Below are 15,222 nucleotides of genomic sequence, written 5' to 3'. Positions count from 1 at the left end.
GAACAGAAGAACTCAAGAACCAAGGAGACTTTCATCGATGATGCACATATAATGAAGTAACCAAATAAATTAATTTGAGGAACGCAAGTAAATTGTAACAGGAAAATAAAGGACGGGATCGAGTCTAACCAATACTTCTGTAACTATTCTACAATGTTGTTGAATAAAAAGCAATTTCACGGTGGAACGAGCATATCCTGGTAGTACTTTGATTGACATATACTTCAAATTGTATTTAAGGATATGGGTAAGTAAACATAAGTCAGCCCCGCGGTGTAATGGTAGTGCGCCTGCCTCTTACCCGGAAGCACCATGCTCTATTCCCCTCCATGTCAAGATTTTTGCCTGGATCTGAGGCCTGGTTTGAGGTCCACTCTGCATACATGATTACAATTCAGAAGCTACGCAGCTGTGAGGTAGCGGCCCCGGTCTATAAAGCCAAGAACAAAGTTTATCTAGGGAGGTCAAGGGACGAATGTTATTATGGAGCCGCCATACAGAGTCTTTATGTGAGCATAACCAAAGGCTAGTGTATTGGAATTTAGAGGATTTAGGTACCAAACATTGAAATAAAAACGAGCAACTATTTTTCATGTGGAATTTAACTGGGTATCTATTTCCCATGCATATTTAACTGTATAACTCCTAAATGACGTAAACACATTCATAGCTATTTGGACAGCAAGATAATTAATATAAGCAAAACTTCATTTTTCGAGAAACAAGGATCAGCGTAAGTGCTCATATATACTCTTTTAATTCTATAAAACTTGGTCTTACTGTGTTTCTTATTAATATCATTTTTCAAAGTACGTAACCTTATTGACAGAAACATACATATATGTACGGTACCAAATATGTCCATCAGGTCCAGGTTTCATGATGAAAGAGAAAGGTAAATTAGCAACTGGGTAACAGTTCTATTCAAACAGCAATTCATCAATATATCAGAACAAAATACATAATGGAACCCGCAAATAAAAAAGGTGATATAAACATATTATTCTTCATTAATAATTTCATTATAATAACGTAATAACCTCGAAGAAGGTGCAATTATACGTGGGTTGCCCTTCACCACGCCTGTAATTTTGTACCGTATCCACTGAGCTCTACATTGCTTATAACTGGAAACCGAGACACTCTAATCCTGCAGGTTGATTTATTCTGGCAATTTGGTATAGTACGGTATCAGTACCCCCATTTTCCTTAAAAATGCCAATATATTTCACATCATAACACCGGGCTCTCCCACATCATAACGATGCTTAAAACTCAATGTGATCGCCACCTTCCTAGACTGACCTTGGCCAAGAATCACGACCTAGAGGATGCTTAGTGCCGACCACACAACACCCCGTAATCTACAAGCCTTCGGGCTGAGCAGCGGTCGCTTGGTAGGCCATGGTCATTATTGGCTTTTGTGCCATCAGGTTTGTTTTTCTGGTAAGTAAACATAGAGTAGTACACCGATGGAGTTGAATAAGCATTAGTTATAAAAAATTATATTGATGATGATACATTTTGTTGAAAGGGGCCTAACATCTAGGTTATCGACCCTATAATAATTGAGTACTTAGATTTCTTGACCGAATTGTATTTGAAGTGCCGGACTGAAAGGCTCAGACGGTTGAGGCGCTGGCTTTCTGACCCCAACTTGGCAGGTTTGATCCTGGCTCGGTCCGGTGGTATTTGAAGGTACTCAAATACGTAAGCCTCGTGTCGGTAGATTTACTGGCACGTAAAAGAACTCCTGCGGGACTAAATTCCGGCACCTCCTTGTCTCCGAAAAGCCGAAAAAAATAGTTATTGGGACGTAAAGTAAATAACATTATAACTTTAATATTATATGTGAAGTAGGCGTTCAGCATTTTAGGCTGAGTCGAGTATATCGTCGTTGCCGGGACAAAACCTTCTATGTGAAATATTTTAGCTTAGAACTTTGGCCGGTAAGGTTCTCTCATCTAAGGTGCAATATTGTGTGATAGTTGTCAAGGCATTCTCACACTTCATAATGTATGTGCTGCGGGTCAGTATATCTCCAAAAATATTATCACATAGGAGGTTTTGTCCCGGCAACGACGATATACATAGTACCTGCCAAAGAGATGTTACGTACAGAACGAAATGACCAACTGGACACAGCTGAGAAGTTAAAACTTCTTCTTCCCCTGGCCTTTTACCTAATTTCATGTGGTTCATATTTCGTGGATTTGGGCAATTTTTACGTCATATCCTGCTTCTGACGCCAGCCCGATGTGAAGGGACGTATTCTATATTACGTATTTTTGTGGTGGATGGTAGTGTAGTGTATTGCGAGTAAACCAAAATCCCTATTGAGACGGAACACACAAACCGGATCCCCAAACCAGAGGAATACAATAAAAATCTCAGTCCAGGCTGGGAATCAAACCAGAGGTGAACTGAACCGAAGGCCAGTACGTTGACCATTTAACCAGAAAGCCGAATTTCGGGAGAGCATACAATGCAAAATCTAAATATTTATGTTACATTCTGTTCCATTGTACTGTGTCTATGTTTTCAATCAATCAAGGAAACAAATAATATTATGGCGAAGTTACTTACAGTGTAAATTGCCATATTTTAATGAATTATAAAATATAATATTCATCCTCATTCACTGTGGCATATACATACGTACTTTGTCTACAGGGAATGAGTAATGTCGCACACGGTATGCCTTCTGGTTGCGGTTACGTTTGTACGGAATGTTTCATCTAATCGTTGACTTTATGAGCACTATACATTAGCGCTGATGCTGGCATTATTCATGCACTGAGTTCAAATGTTTGTTCCGCATTCACGTTGACTCACATCCTTGCAATGGCTTCTATTTGTTACTCCTCCACAATATGTACAAACCATTCCGTATGAATGCCACCATATATTGCCTCCTTTTGTCATATTTGATACATGATAGCATAGCATCTGTTACAGTAGGATACATGGATTAACCTTTATTATGGTATGCGCAATTTGTGTAGAACACCCAAGAGGTTATGAATTTCAACTACTTTAAATATTCATTCTCCTGAAATATATTTGATAACTATCACCATTTGTAGAACATTTAACTATAAAAATATACTTAACTTTGCTCAATATTTTATGGTATGTCTGAATACTGATGGAAGGATCATTTAATTCACATATTTTCCCATATTGTAACCAAGCGAAGCTTACGTAAGGATAATGAAGAAATATCTCATAGAGTGAAGGTATAACTTAGGTAAGGTAAGGTAAATATTCAAGCCCAGTAACTAAAAATATGATGCGGCCGGGCAAGGCCAAATATGTCCATCTGGTCCATGTTTTAAGAGGAGAAACGTAAATTAGCAACTAGGTAACAGTTCTCGAATGCGTAACTTTTCAAACATATCTTTCTTTACACAGGAAAGCGCTTGTGTCACTTAAAAATCAATAACAGATAAATACTGCATGTGTAAAATTAAAGTATTTGATTTTTTCCAACCACACGTGACCTGTCCATTCTTGCTCAGACGGTGTAGGACATGTACATTTTTGCTTAGACGATAGCAGGAATTATTTCTGAGGGAAAAAGGGTAGCAGAAATTTACGTGACAAATAGTAATATGCATATTATTGGTGGTTCATATATGTTTCTCATTTAATCGGGCCCACCATAAGGGAATGCCTACTTTAGCTCAAACCAAGATTACTTAAACAATCTTCAATGTTCGGAGGATCACTTCAGTTTCAGTCATATTTCAGATGAGAAATAGATTCAGACGATACTGAAGTATCCAAACAAATGCATTTTTAAAATTTTGATATTTTTTGACATGTAAAATTTCCCTGGAACCTACTCAAATCGTCGCTAAGCGAGCTATACCACGTGCCAGGCAACACTCTTCCTATCTCTTACTTTCCTTAAGACTGATCACGCCCCCTAGCCACATATGGATATGCAGTCCAGCAGAACAATTACCGTTCTGTTGATTTTCTTATGCTTATATCTACAGGAAAATGGACCTTAAATACTTTATATTGTAGAAGTGCGCAAATACGTCATGCGAACATACTTCGTACAGTGCCGTACGGTAAGGTTTATGTTCCTTTAAAAGCAGGCATAGGAAGTCGAACACTGCAAAAAATTGTTGTGATGGACTGGGAGTTGTGACCAATATTAAGGAAAATAATTGATAGGAAGATCTTTGTCAGCTACGCGGTACTCCTCGAACAGCGACGAAATGCAATTGTAACCAAATGCTAAATGCTTAAAATATTATGTGTGTTACTACTTTTGAAATAATGTTGTGATTTTAAATATGTAAGTAATTATTTGCAAAAGCTTAATAAAATCGGTGTATGAAAGGTGTGTATCTAAGTTAGATGTTCACTATGACGACTATTATTAACTGAATATTTAGGGCAATATTTTGCTGAAATAATTGTAAGAATTATATAAACACATACTATTGAATACCGTATGGTGTTTCTTCAAAAATGTTTCTTTCTTGATTGTTAACGTTCATGTACTTGTTTATAACTTTAACACCACTAGTAAGTGTTACGTTGCTAGCGTTTAAGAAAATATCCTACAACATGATCTCTGTGTAAACGAAACATATTTCTATGCTAACTTCCATGCAGATATCTCCAATAACATTCGTATTACGACGAAATTCAAGTGTGAAACTGAACGTTTCTGAAACCTGGCAGCGAATATATGCCACGGTTGGAAGTAGGAAGTGATATTCATGCTTATTTATAAACGTTTTTTAAAATATTATATTAAATAAATCATACTGTATGAATACATTATAAATTGAATAATACATATTTTGACCCATACATGCTGATTTCCCCCGTAAGTAAATTATGTGCATTGTTACTCACAATTTATGTTAAGTGTTATCCGTTTGCTGACGGCAGGCGGCACTTCGTTGGAGGCGATGCACAGGTAGGCACCCATTTGCTTGCGATCCAGCTTCAGAAGGGTAAGCGTATCGTTGCTGAATGTATCAACTGAAACAAACATAAATGAATTAATATATTGTCGTTGTGAAGGACTATTTCAGGAAGTGACTAACTGTACGTATCGATGGTCTAGTTCAAACACCAAGTATCTGATAATGTCCTTCTTATCCAACTGTTCCTAAAGACTGGTCTCACCTCCCAGCTAGCAAAGCATTATCACATTCGAGGTTTTGGAAAAACAACGACGATATGCCCTGCACATGTCAATATATGGCACTTAACACTTGTATAGCAACGCTGTAAATTACCTCAATAATTACAACACTAATTCAATGATTTATCAACCAACCTTTCCTTGTTTATGGACGATCTGCTGTACGAACTCAACGAAACAGCAAATATTTTGCTGACGACTGAAAGATATTTAGGGAGATCATGAATCCATCAAATGCAGCTCTGCTACAGTACTCACTTAACGCCCTCTTGAACTGGTGCCGTACTTGGACTTATCCCCAGTCCACAAAAATGAAGCCACATGACAGTAACACTACGCAAATATCATCTACCGATGTTATATTACCTACTCGACAATCCCATCACTGTAACTACGTAACAGCGTGACTTAGGAGTAATATTCAGTACAAAATTACAATTTAAGAACTACATAGAAACATAACAACCAAGGCTATGAAATTACTAGGCGCCACACAAATTTCTGATCCCTCTGCTCTTCGTCACTTCTTCCTCTCGATCAATCAACCTCTCTTGAACTACTGCTCTCGGATTTGGACAACAGCCTCCCCCTCCAATATTAACCAGTTAGACAGATCACTATCCTTCTTTGCTGCAATTGTTGGGAACAGAAACCCCAAGCTCAGAAATATGTCTACGCAGCATGTATTACGGGAAATAATCGTGTCACCGCTGCAAATCAGGCGACAGGTATTTGACCTGAGATTCCTCCACGGGATCTTAAATGGGTATTACCGCTCGGAAAATCTTGTCTAACTCTTCTCTCCCCGTGTTCCCACCCGCTGCCCCAGAACCAACGACCTTCTCCACATCCTCCAAATTCAGGACTCAATACTTCAACGATATTTCCTAATCCGCCTCCCAACTCTCTTTAACAATATTAATAGAAGACAGGAGCTTGATATGGCGTCAAGTAAAAGTACATTCGGGAGGGCTGCAAACAGCCTCCTACGGATAAGTTGATTGTGAAAAGATTATACCGCCAGTATGACCCACGACGCCTTGGCTATGAGCAGCATTCTCATGGTTTTCGATTCGGACAGTTCGTATTAGTAGGCTGTGTACATGAACTTGTTATCTTTTGTTAAGTTTGTTGTATTGCATCATGAAAGTTTACATTTGTTCATTAGTCTGTTGACACTCCAAGTGAAATTTCATCAGTGAAGCTGTATCTTAAGCTTCATGAATAAATAAATAAATAAATAAATAAATAAATAAATAAAAAAATAAATAAATAAATAAATAAATAAATAAATAAATAAATAAATAAATAAATAAATAAATAAATAAGTCCGCCTCTGTGGTGTAGTGGTTAGCGTGATTAGCTGCCACCCCCGGAGGCCCGGGTTCGATTCCCGGCTCTGCCACGAAATTTGAAAAGTGGTACGAGGGCTGGAACGGGGTCCACTCAGCCTCGGGAGGTCAACTGAGTAGAGGTGGGTTCGATTCCCACCTCAGCCATCCTGGAAGTGGTTTTCCGTGGTTTCCCACTTCTCCTCCAGGCGAATGCCGGGATGGTACCTAACTTAAGGCCACGGCCGCTTCCTTCCCCCTTCCTTGCCTATCCCTTCCAATCTTCCCATCCCTCCACAAGGCCCCTGTTCAGCATAGCAGGTGAGGCCGCCTGGGCGAGGTACTGGTCATACTCCCCAGTTGTATCCCCCAACCAAGAGTCTGAAGGTCCAGGACACTGCCCTTGAGGCGGTAGATGTGGGATCCCTCGCTAAGTCCGAGGTAAAAACCGAACCTGGAGGGTAAACAGATGATGATGATGATGAATAAATAAATAAATAAATAAATAAATAAATAAATAAATAAATAAATAAATAAATACATAAATAATAGTGAGAGAGGGAATACGTGGTAACTGTCAGCTGGTGTACACTTCAGCATGTTATTTCCGATTTATCATGAGCCTTTAAATGCCTCTACAGATTTTCAATTCATATTGCACTACAAAATCATGTGCGATTCAAGTCAATATTCAGTTTACTTCCATGATTGTTCCATTTGAATTTGGTTCCTTTTGTTTCAAACATGAATCAAGGCGATCATAGCCAAAAGTCTCTTCTACATACAGAGAATATTTGTTTGGGAGTAAGAACGGAGAAAACAGTTTGGGAGGGAGTGATGAGAATGTTCTGTATGAATTGTATTCCTGGCAGTACTGGATGTATTATAACGGTATATTTGTAGAAACACTGCTTCGCTTATCGCATTATATTAGTAACACAGCTATCCCTGAATTAAATTATGTGATTACAAATGTTAACCTACAGTATTTCAGATTCATTCTATCAGTTTCAACACAAATTAAATCAGCTCGAGAAAACAATCAACAAGTGTTTTAATTTATATCCAGCTTCACTGTTGTTACATATATCACATGCACTACATCTGTCATATGCAGGTTATCTGTTTACCTAGCTTTTAACAAACTGTACATGAATATGTCAGACAAATGAAGTATCAACTTCATAACTGAGAGACTGTATAATAAGATAATTTTGGTAAATGAAAATTACAATTAGTTGCTAAAAGGCACTTCAGATGCCGAGTATAAATTTCAGCTAAAGAAGCATAATTCTAAGATAGATTCAACTTAATTACCTCAAGGTTCAAGGGTTGAAATTGCGATCAAACTTACAATAATAATCTCTTAATTATGTTGAATAATTAACGTCACAAGGGAAACATTTTGCAGTGTGGGTTGTTCGCGAATTGTACATATGATTTCATATAATCCGTAAGGGAGCCCTTCAGGGCCAGCAGTCATCAGGCCCAATGTGGACACAAGAGTCTAGAACTTGAAATGAATTTGGGAATTGTTTCCCTCCAGACCATCAGAAGTCATATAACATTAACGTTTTAAAGATTATACATGTTTCTTGAAATACTTCACTGTGGGAAAAGTAATGTTTATTTCTTCATCGACTATAGCTCATTCCATGTTAAGAAAACAGTATTTCTCTTATGACAACAGGGTTGCCATATTGATCAGCTCTGCTCTTCAGCATCACGGGAAAACCGTAGCATATATATTGGTGAAACTCAGCACTTATGTTTCAAATAAAAGAAGGAAGAAACTAAGCTGCATTTTTAAAATATAAGGTATAGGGGTTGCAGTGGGGGAGTGGGGAAGTATCTTTTCTCAGCAACAGGGGTAAACTACTGCACATACAGTTTCGAAGTCAAGGCAAAGTGGAAGGAAATAGATAAGAGAATTTGAGAGGAAAGAATGGTAGCAATGCGCTTTGAAAAAGTGGTAAAACTGTGGTAAATATAAAATGCGCTTCAGAAACAAAAGCTAAATAACAAAACCGAGCATAGTTAAAAATCACAGGCAATTACTGTATCAGTACAAGTCATGCCGAGATGTATCACTGCACACCACAGCATCAAAATCATCAGTAACAACTGCTGTAGTGTTTTCTTCTCTCTTTTTTTTTTTTTTTTTTACAATTCGCTTTACGTCTTATGGCGACGATGGGATAGGAGAGATCTAAGAGTGGGAAGGAAGCGCTGTGGCCTGTATTATTGGTACAGCCCAAAACATTTTGCTGGTGTGAAAATGGGTAACCACGGAAAACCATCTACAGGTCTGCCAACAGTGTGGTTCGAACCCACTGTCACCCGGATGCAACCTCACAGCTGTGTGCCACTAACCGCACGGTCAACTCGCCCGGTGCTGTAGAGTACAAGAATATTAGAACACACATAAACATAAATAAATGACTTCTCTACAACAGTGATTACATGCCTGCGATTCACAGCGTAATGGATTATGTGTTGCATGTACCAGAGCAACATAGATGGAAAATGAAGGAGGGCAACAAAGCGATGGCTCTTTCTGTCATTGTGCTTCTTCCCTGTGAATGTATTTATAAGATAAGAAAGCTTCAGTAGTTACTGTGTAACTTACGGGCATAAACAGCGCGTGGTAACCCAATACCTTACACACTACATAATAATATTCTTTAATCACAAGGAATTATGAGGTCTAGGAGTGGGGGGTGGTCACCACTTGTACGTCCATAAGAGCAATACCGTCTTCTTAACATGGAATGTGCTATAACTATAAAAAGTCGAACGACAGGTTCAACGATTAAGCCTGACTTCGTTTCCTTATCGATTGGCAGGACCCCAACTCAACAGGCCCTTTCTTTGGTTGCAAGGTTGGGATTTCCTCATAAACCTCCAAGTCGTTTTGATGACCAGACCTGACGCTGACACTGACTCCGCCCTTGCAGTCTTTTTAATTGCATTACCAAACAGGCTACCATAGTGACTGTAACTCGACTTCAAATTTGAGTGTCCGAGGCTAGAATCCCAGAGACTTGGTGCTTGACTTCCAATCGAATACTTACATGATGACAGTAATTTAATGGCGTGTGGCCTCCGAAGAGGCCGAGTGCAGGTCTTTCGAGTTGACGCCGCATAGGCGACCTGCGCGTCTATGAGAATGGGGCCCTACCTATGATGAATTCTAATGCTGAAGACGACACACACACCCAGCCCCCGAGCCATTGGAATTAACCAATGAATGTTAAAATCCCCGACCCGGCCGGGAATCGAACCCGGGACCCTCTGGACCAAAGGCCAGCACGCTAACCATTTAGCCATGAAGCCGGACATGATGACAGTAAAACTATTATATCATCACTGCGGAGTCAAAACCGCGAACGTGACAATGTTTTTCCAATACATTACTTCCCTTAGGACTGGTCACGGCTCCCAACCGCATAATGATATCCAGTTGATCAAAACAATTTTCTTTGTGTTCGTTTCCCTAAGCTAAAACGCACAGGAAAATGAACCTTAAACACAGCATATTCTAAGAGTGCGTAAACATGTCATGCAAACATACAGTCTTACAGCACGGTACGGTGAGGTTCATTTTCCTTTACACACCCGCATTGGAAAATGAACACAACGAAAGTTGTCCTGATGGACTGAAAATCCCTATGTGTCTGGGAGGCATGACCAGTCTGAAGGGAAATAGTGGATAGGAAGAGCATTGTCACATTCGTGGATTTGGCTCCGCAGCGACGATATCTGTAACGAACGTAAAAAGCCTCGTGTATTACAATGCTTCGCGTAAACATGGTTTTTCTTAAGACGGTCACGCCTCTAAACTACGTCTATCAGAACAATTATTGTTGCGTTGAAAAAAAAAATGAAATGGCGTAAGCCTATGGCTTTTACTGCCAGGAGTGTGCGAGGACAAGTTCGGCTCGCCTGATGCAGTTCATTTGATTTTACTCCCGTAGGCGACCTGCGCGTCGTGATGAGAATGAAATGATGATGAAGACGACACATACACTTAGCTCCGGTGCCAGAGAAATTAAACAATGGTGATTAAAATTCTCGATCATGCCGGGGATCGAACCCGGGATCCCCTATGACCAAAGGCCAACACGCTAACGATTTAGCCATGGAACTGGACGTCGTTCTGTTCATTTTCACAAATGCTTATGTGTACAAAAGAATGAACCGTACATGAATGATACTGCATGAATTATTAAACACGTCATGCATACATTCCTGCAGCAGGAATTGTTTTGATGCACTGCATATCCGTACGTGGCTGAGAGCCGTGACCCGTCTTGAGGGAAATAATGGTTAGGAAGAACATTGTCAGAGACGCGGTTTTTCACGCTCGTTACAAATATATACTAGTTGTTCTGAAATTATTCTAACATACAAACATGGATAATATGTTATATAACTGTTGCACTCTTTTTATAGTTCCTTGTAACATTATTACGATTCGTGATCCATAATCATAACGTTGTACGGAGACTTCTCAAGTACGATACTATTTTTATAAGCGTTGAAATAGACTAGTCTTCAAGGAGGACATTCTGAAAAGTCAAACTATTTGACTACATGCATAATTGTTCGGTCAGATCAATGTATAGAAGTTTTATATGAGTGCGTAAACAATTTTTCCAAGATCTTGATGCAAGGCTATTCAGTTTATCAGTTTATAATCACTGTTTTTTGTCAGTTGAATCAGCTGTGTTGTATTTTGTCAAAATGATAATGTATACAATGAGTGTCTTGTAGTAAAACTTGGGTAAGTAGCGCAAATAATGAGAGGTTGTTAGAAGAAAATTCGCGCTGAATGAAAGACACTGATGATTTGACCAATACTGAGAACCTGCAATGCTGGAGACCGTGGGTTATAACTCGGCAAAGGAACTTAGATTTTCAAAAATGGCAAGAAGTCCATTTGGCACTCAACGGCGTGCGATTTCGATATGTATAAGATATCCGGTAACACGTTAGGTGTTCACTCGACAAAATTAATTAAAACTCAGCCTGAGAACGCTCAACGAATATCCTGTTTCCTCCCATCTGGTAAAGTAAAAGGGTACGTCGAAATTCACATGGAGCAGTTTAAAACACCTACGCATGATAGGTGAGACCACACGAATATTTCTTAATAGAAGTCATCACTACGATTTTCTTCATGTATTATTTAGTTTTTATGCTATCGGTCAGAATATATTTATTTTAGTTGATATAACACAGATTTAATAAATGTTTTGAACATTTATATCCATAATATACAATAGTTATGATAACAGTTATGCTAACTAGATCGACCAATTTTCTTCTTTTTATTTTATGTTCCTTTAATTACTTGGATTAATTTCGTTAAATTAATTCTAAACTATTAAAAATATTGTTACTCCTTGCATATCTTATTGTTATGGATAAAATTAATGAGCACTGAAATGTTCTTCAGACCGAGAGTTTCTATTGGTCTGTAAGGGCATCAGCCCAAAGATTGCTGGATCCTTAAATAGCACACCAAAATTTACCCAGTTCGTCGTCTGCTGAAACCCCTAAACCTAACAGTCCTACGCCAAACCCAACCACCGGTTCCAACCAGACACGCAGAAAACACAGGAAACCTGCTCCAAATCCCACTCCTAGCTCCAAACCAGCCACCCACTTCCTTCCGCCCCTAAACCTCCTTAATAGTCCAATGCTACAATTGCCTCAAGTTACATCACACTGCAGACACATGCAAGGAAGCTTCCCGCTGCAACCGGTGCGGTGGTCCTCACCGCCACCCAGACTGCGAGGTACCTCAGGACCAGGCGAAGTGTGCAAATTGCCTTGGCAACCACGCCGCTTCTTTTCCTGGATGCCCATTTATCAAACGGGCAATTAGGACTCACTACAAACAGTCAAGACACCTCAACCCCTCTAACTTTCGTCCCCCTCTCATAAACCATCCCACCCCACCCCATTTTCAACCCAACATTGACACTTCCACCCTCCTCCAGCTACTCCTCTACTTACTATCTCCCCATTCTGGATACCAAGCACCCGCCATGCCCAGTCGCCAACTTTTAATCCAATAACCCGCCAGCTAAGCATAAAATTCCCGCCAAGAACTCTGCCTTGCCTACTTTCCTCCCAAATATATATTCGTCTTTCCCCACCCCAATTTCTACCAATAACTTCTGACAGTTAAGCAACATTGGGGGTGGTCACTTCCTTGATGGGTGACCATCTTCCCACTCTGTTACTCACTGGCCGTGTGCCATCATGATCTAACCCTATCCACTCCCTATACGGGAACTATGAACTCCCTGGACTCATCACTGTGCCCAGGCCTCCTTTCCCCACCCTCCGGGGTGCAGGCCATATCATGGCCAGTCAGATTTCTTTTTAGGTACCACTACCCTCCTAAAACACTTCTGCCTCAACCCCCATAGAGTCGAAAGCAGCACTCAAGGCCCAAAAGGCCGAAGGGCTAAATTGCTCAAATGGATCTGGGCTCCTCCCAATTATCCGTTGAGACGCGTGGTCTGCTAGAGTAAAACCGCATAAACCGACACTGCAGCGCCAAAATGAGACATACTAGACGAGATGAGGAGTGAGGTATTTTGCCACTACTTTCCTGACTGGACCAGAACGTACTATTGTAGCACGACTGGCCTTATAAACAACACATGTCTTAACATTCAGGCGCAATAGTCGTGCTCCGAATTTCATTACTTAGCACCACCCATACAAGGAAGCTTCTATATTGCAAGTCAGGAATGACACTACCTTGCTGTGGCCTTCGTGAGGATATCGATAACAGAGGTACCGCATCCATCATGAAATGGAAACAGGAGGTTTGTATTCATATGAAGCATTAATTCACAGTTTTACGGTGTTTGAAATCTCATCAATCGATCAGAAGCGAGATGGAAAATAATCAGAAAGTATCAGCATCCTTATTATAGGAATTTCTGTAACAGTTAGACGAACTACATTCTTCTCTGTCACAAAGTTCCACAGATATCAATGGCATTATTACCCTTATTTTTAAAATGACCAAGAATGAATGCATTTTTATTATTAACACATATATTTTCTAGATACATAGCATACATACATCGCCGCTGCTCTGTCAAAACGGCGAAAGTGCCCTTGCGTTTCCTATCCATTATTTCCCTTAAGATTGGTCACGTCTCCCAGCCATTTATTGATAAGCAGTTCATCAGAACAATTTTCGTTGATTTCGTATTCCTATGCGCGTGTGTAAAGGAAAATGAACCTTTAGAACATCAGACTGTAGGAACGGGTAAATATGTCACGCTAACATACATTCCTACAGTACGTTACAGTAAGGTTAATTTTCCTGTACACTCATGCATAGGAAAACGAACTCAACAAAAATTGTTTTGATGGACTACATATCAATATGTGATTGGGTGGCGTGACCAGTCTAAAGGGAAGTAATGGATAGGAAGTGCATTGTCACATTCGCGGTTTCGGCACAGCAGCGATGATATGATTCTAGTATTTACAGTATATCCGCGTAGCCATCAGCGTTGCGTACGTGTTTGCTGTGATGCGCAAACATTTGGATATCGACGGCACTGCCTAATCTCTATAGATTGCGAAGAGAGTGGTCGCTTGCCTCAAGAATATCTTTAACTGCTTGTGAGCTAATACAACGGGGTGGTTCCTTCATATTAGAGGGTAATTCGAAGGCGCAGTGACTTCAAATCGGGTAGTACGGGGTTGTAGGGCACTTCTCAGCCCCACGGCGATTAAACAAACCAAACATCTCTCCTGCTGCATGCACCCTTGCAGAATGGTGAGTGGATTACGTATAAATTTTATTTTCCTTTCGAGCGCTGTTCCGAGATTGTTTGGCAGAAATGAACAGTAATACTTCGCATTAATGGCCCGTCTTGCGGAAGTGGTTTGATTTAAAATAACATCCCAAACTGAGGTATACATGACCATAACTTTCCCATTGGTGCAGATCGCTGAACTGTTGTTCTTCGCGGTGATACCACTCGGTCGGCTGGTGTTCCAACTTCGGTTCATAAGACCTGGCCCTCGCCTCTTCAATGATTATTTATACTCACAGCGCTGCAAGTACGTACGAGCGGCGTTCTATCGTAGCCATTACCGCATTTCCGTTAAATCTTGTGGAACCCATTTTGAGGCAACTATTCATATTCCCAGGCGGTTCTTCAGAACGTGAAGCATAGTTGAAGCCACCAGTCCGGTATTGGTCTAACTCAGGGCCTCTCAGGGTGCATGCACTGTGCACGGTGCAAAGGACGACTTCGCTTGGTCGACCAGAATGCAGACCCCCACTTCTCGATTTGGAGAAATAGCGCTGTCTCCCTTTCCACACGCCCCTCTCGCTCGCTCCGCCTGTCACCCTCTTCCTCACTTGCTCCGTAGCGCTCCAAATCTGACCCGAGTTGAGCCGAGTTGAACCGAGCTTAGCCGAGTAGCCCAGAGACGAAGCGTTGGTCCGAGCCGAGCCGAGCCGAGCCGAAGGGGACCGATGCACTGTGCATAGGAACTCTGCACCTCAGTTTGCACGCGTGAGATTTTGGGCCTTTGAGAGGCCTTGCGGCTAACTTATGAATCGAACAGTCTGCACCTCGTCGTAACTTACTGGTCGATATCTCAATACAGTACACCCGTCGTTCGGTTCCATACCTCACGAAACATTAAAATCTGAGTTCAAAC

General features: G+C 40.5%; 1 protein-coding gene across 1 annotated transcript in view; it reads right to left on the bottom strand.

Moving 5' to 3' along the window:
* LOC136858336 (lachesin) overlaps window positions 1–15,222 on the bottom strand; it is a 1,056,232-nt gene that overhangs the window by 187,204 nt on the left and 853,806 nt on the right. The window contains exon 4 of the mRNA XM_067137802.2: window positions 4,882–5,010. Within this exon, the coding sequence (XP_066993903.2) occupies window positions 4,882–5,010 (129 nt within the window). The remainder of the gene's footprint in view (window positions 1–4,881; window positions 5,011–15,222) is intronic.

This window comes from Anabrus simplex, chromosome 1, assembly GCF_040414725.1.
Source record: "Anabrus simplex isolate iqAnaSimp1 chromosome 1, ASM4041472v1, whole genome shotgun sequence".
Lineage (NCBI taxonomy): Eukaryota > Metazoa > Arthropoda > Insecta > Orthoptera > Tettigoniidae > Anabrus > Anabrus simplex.
This window is presented reverse-complemented; position numbering and strand designations above follow the sequence as displayed.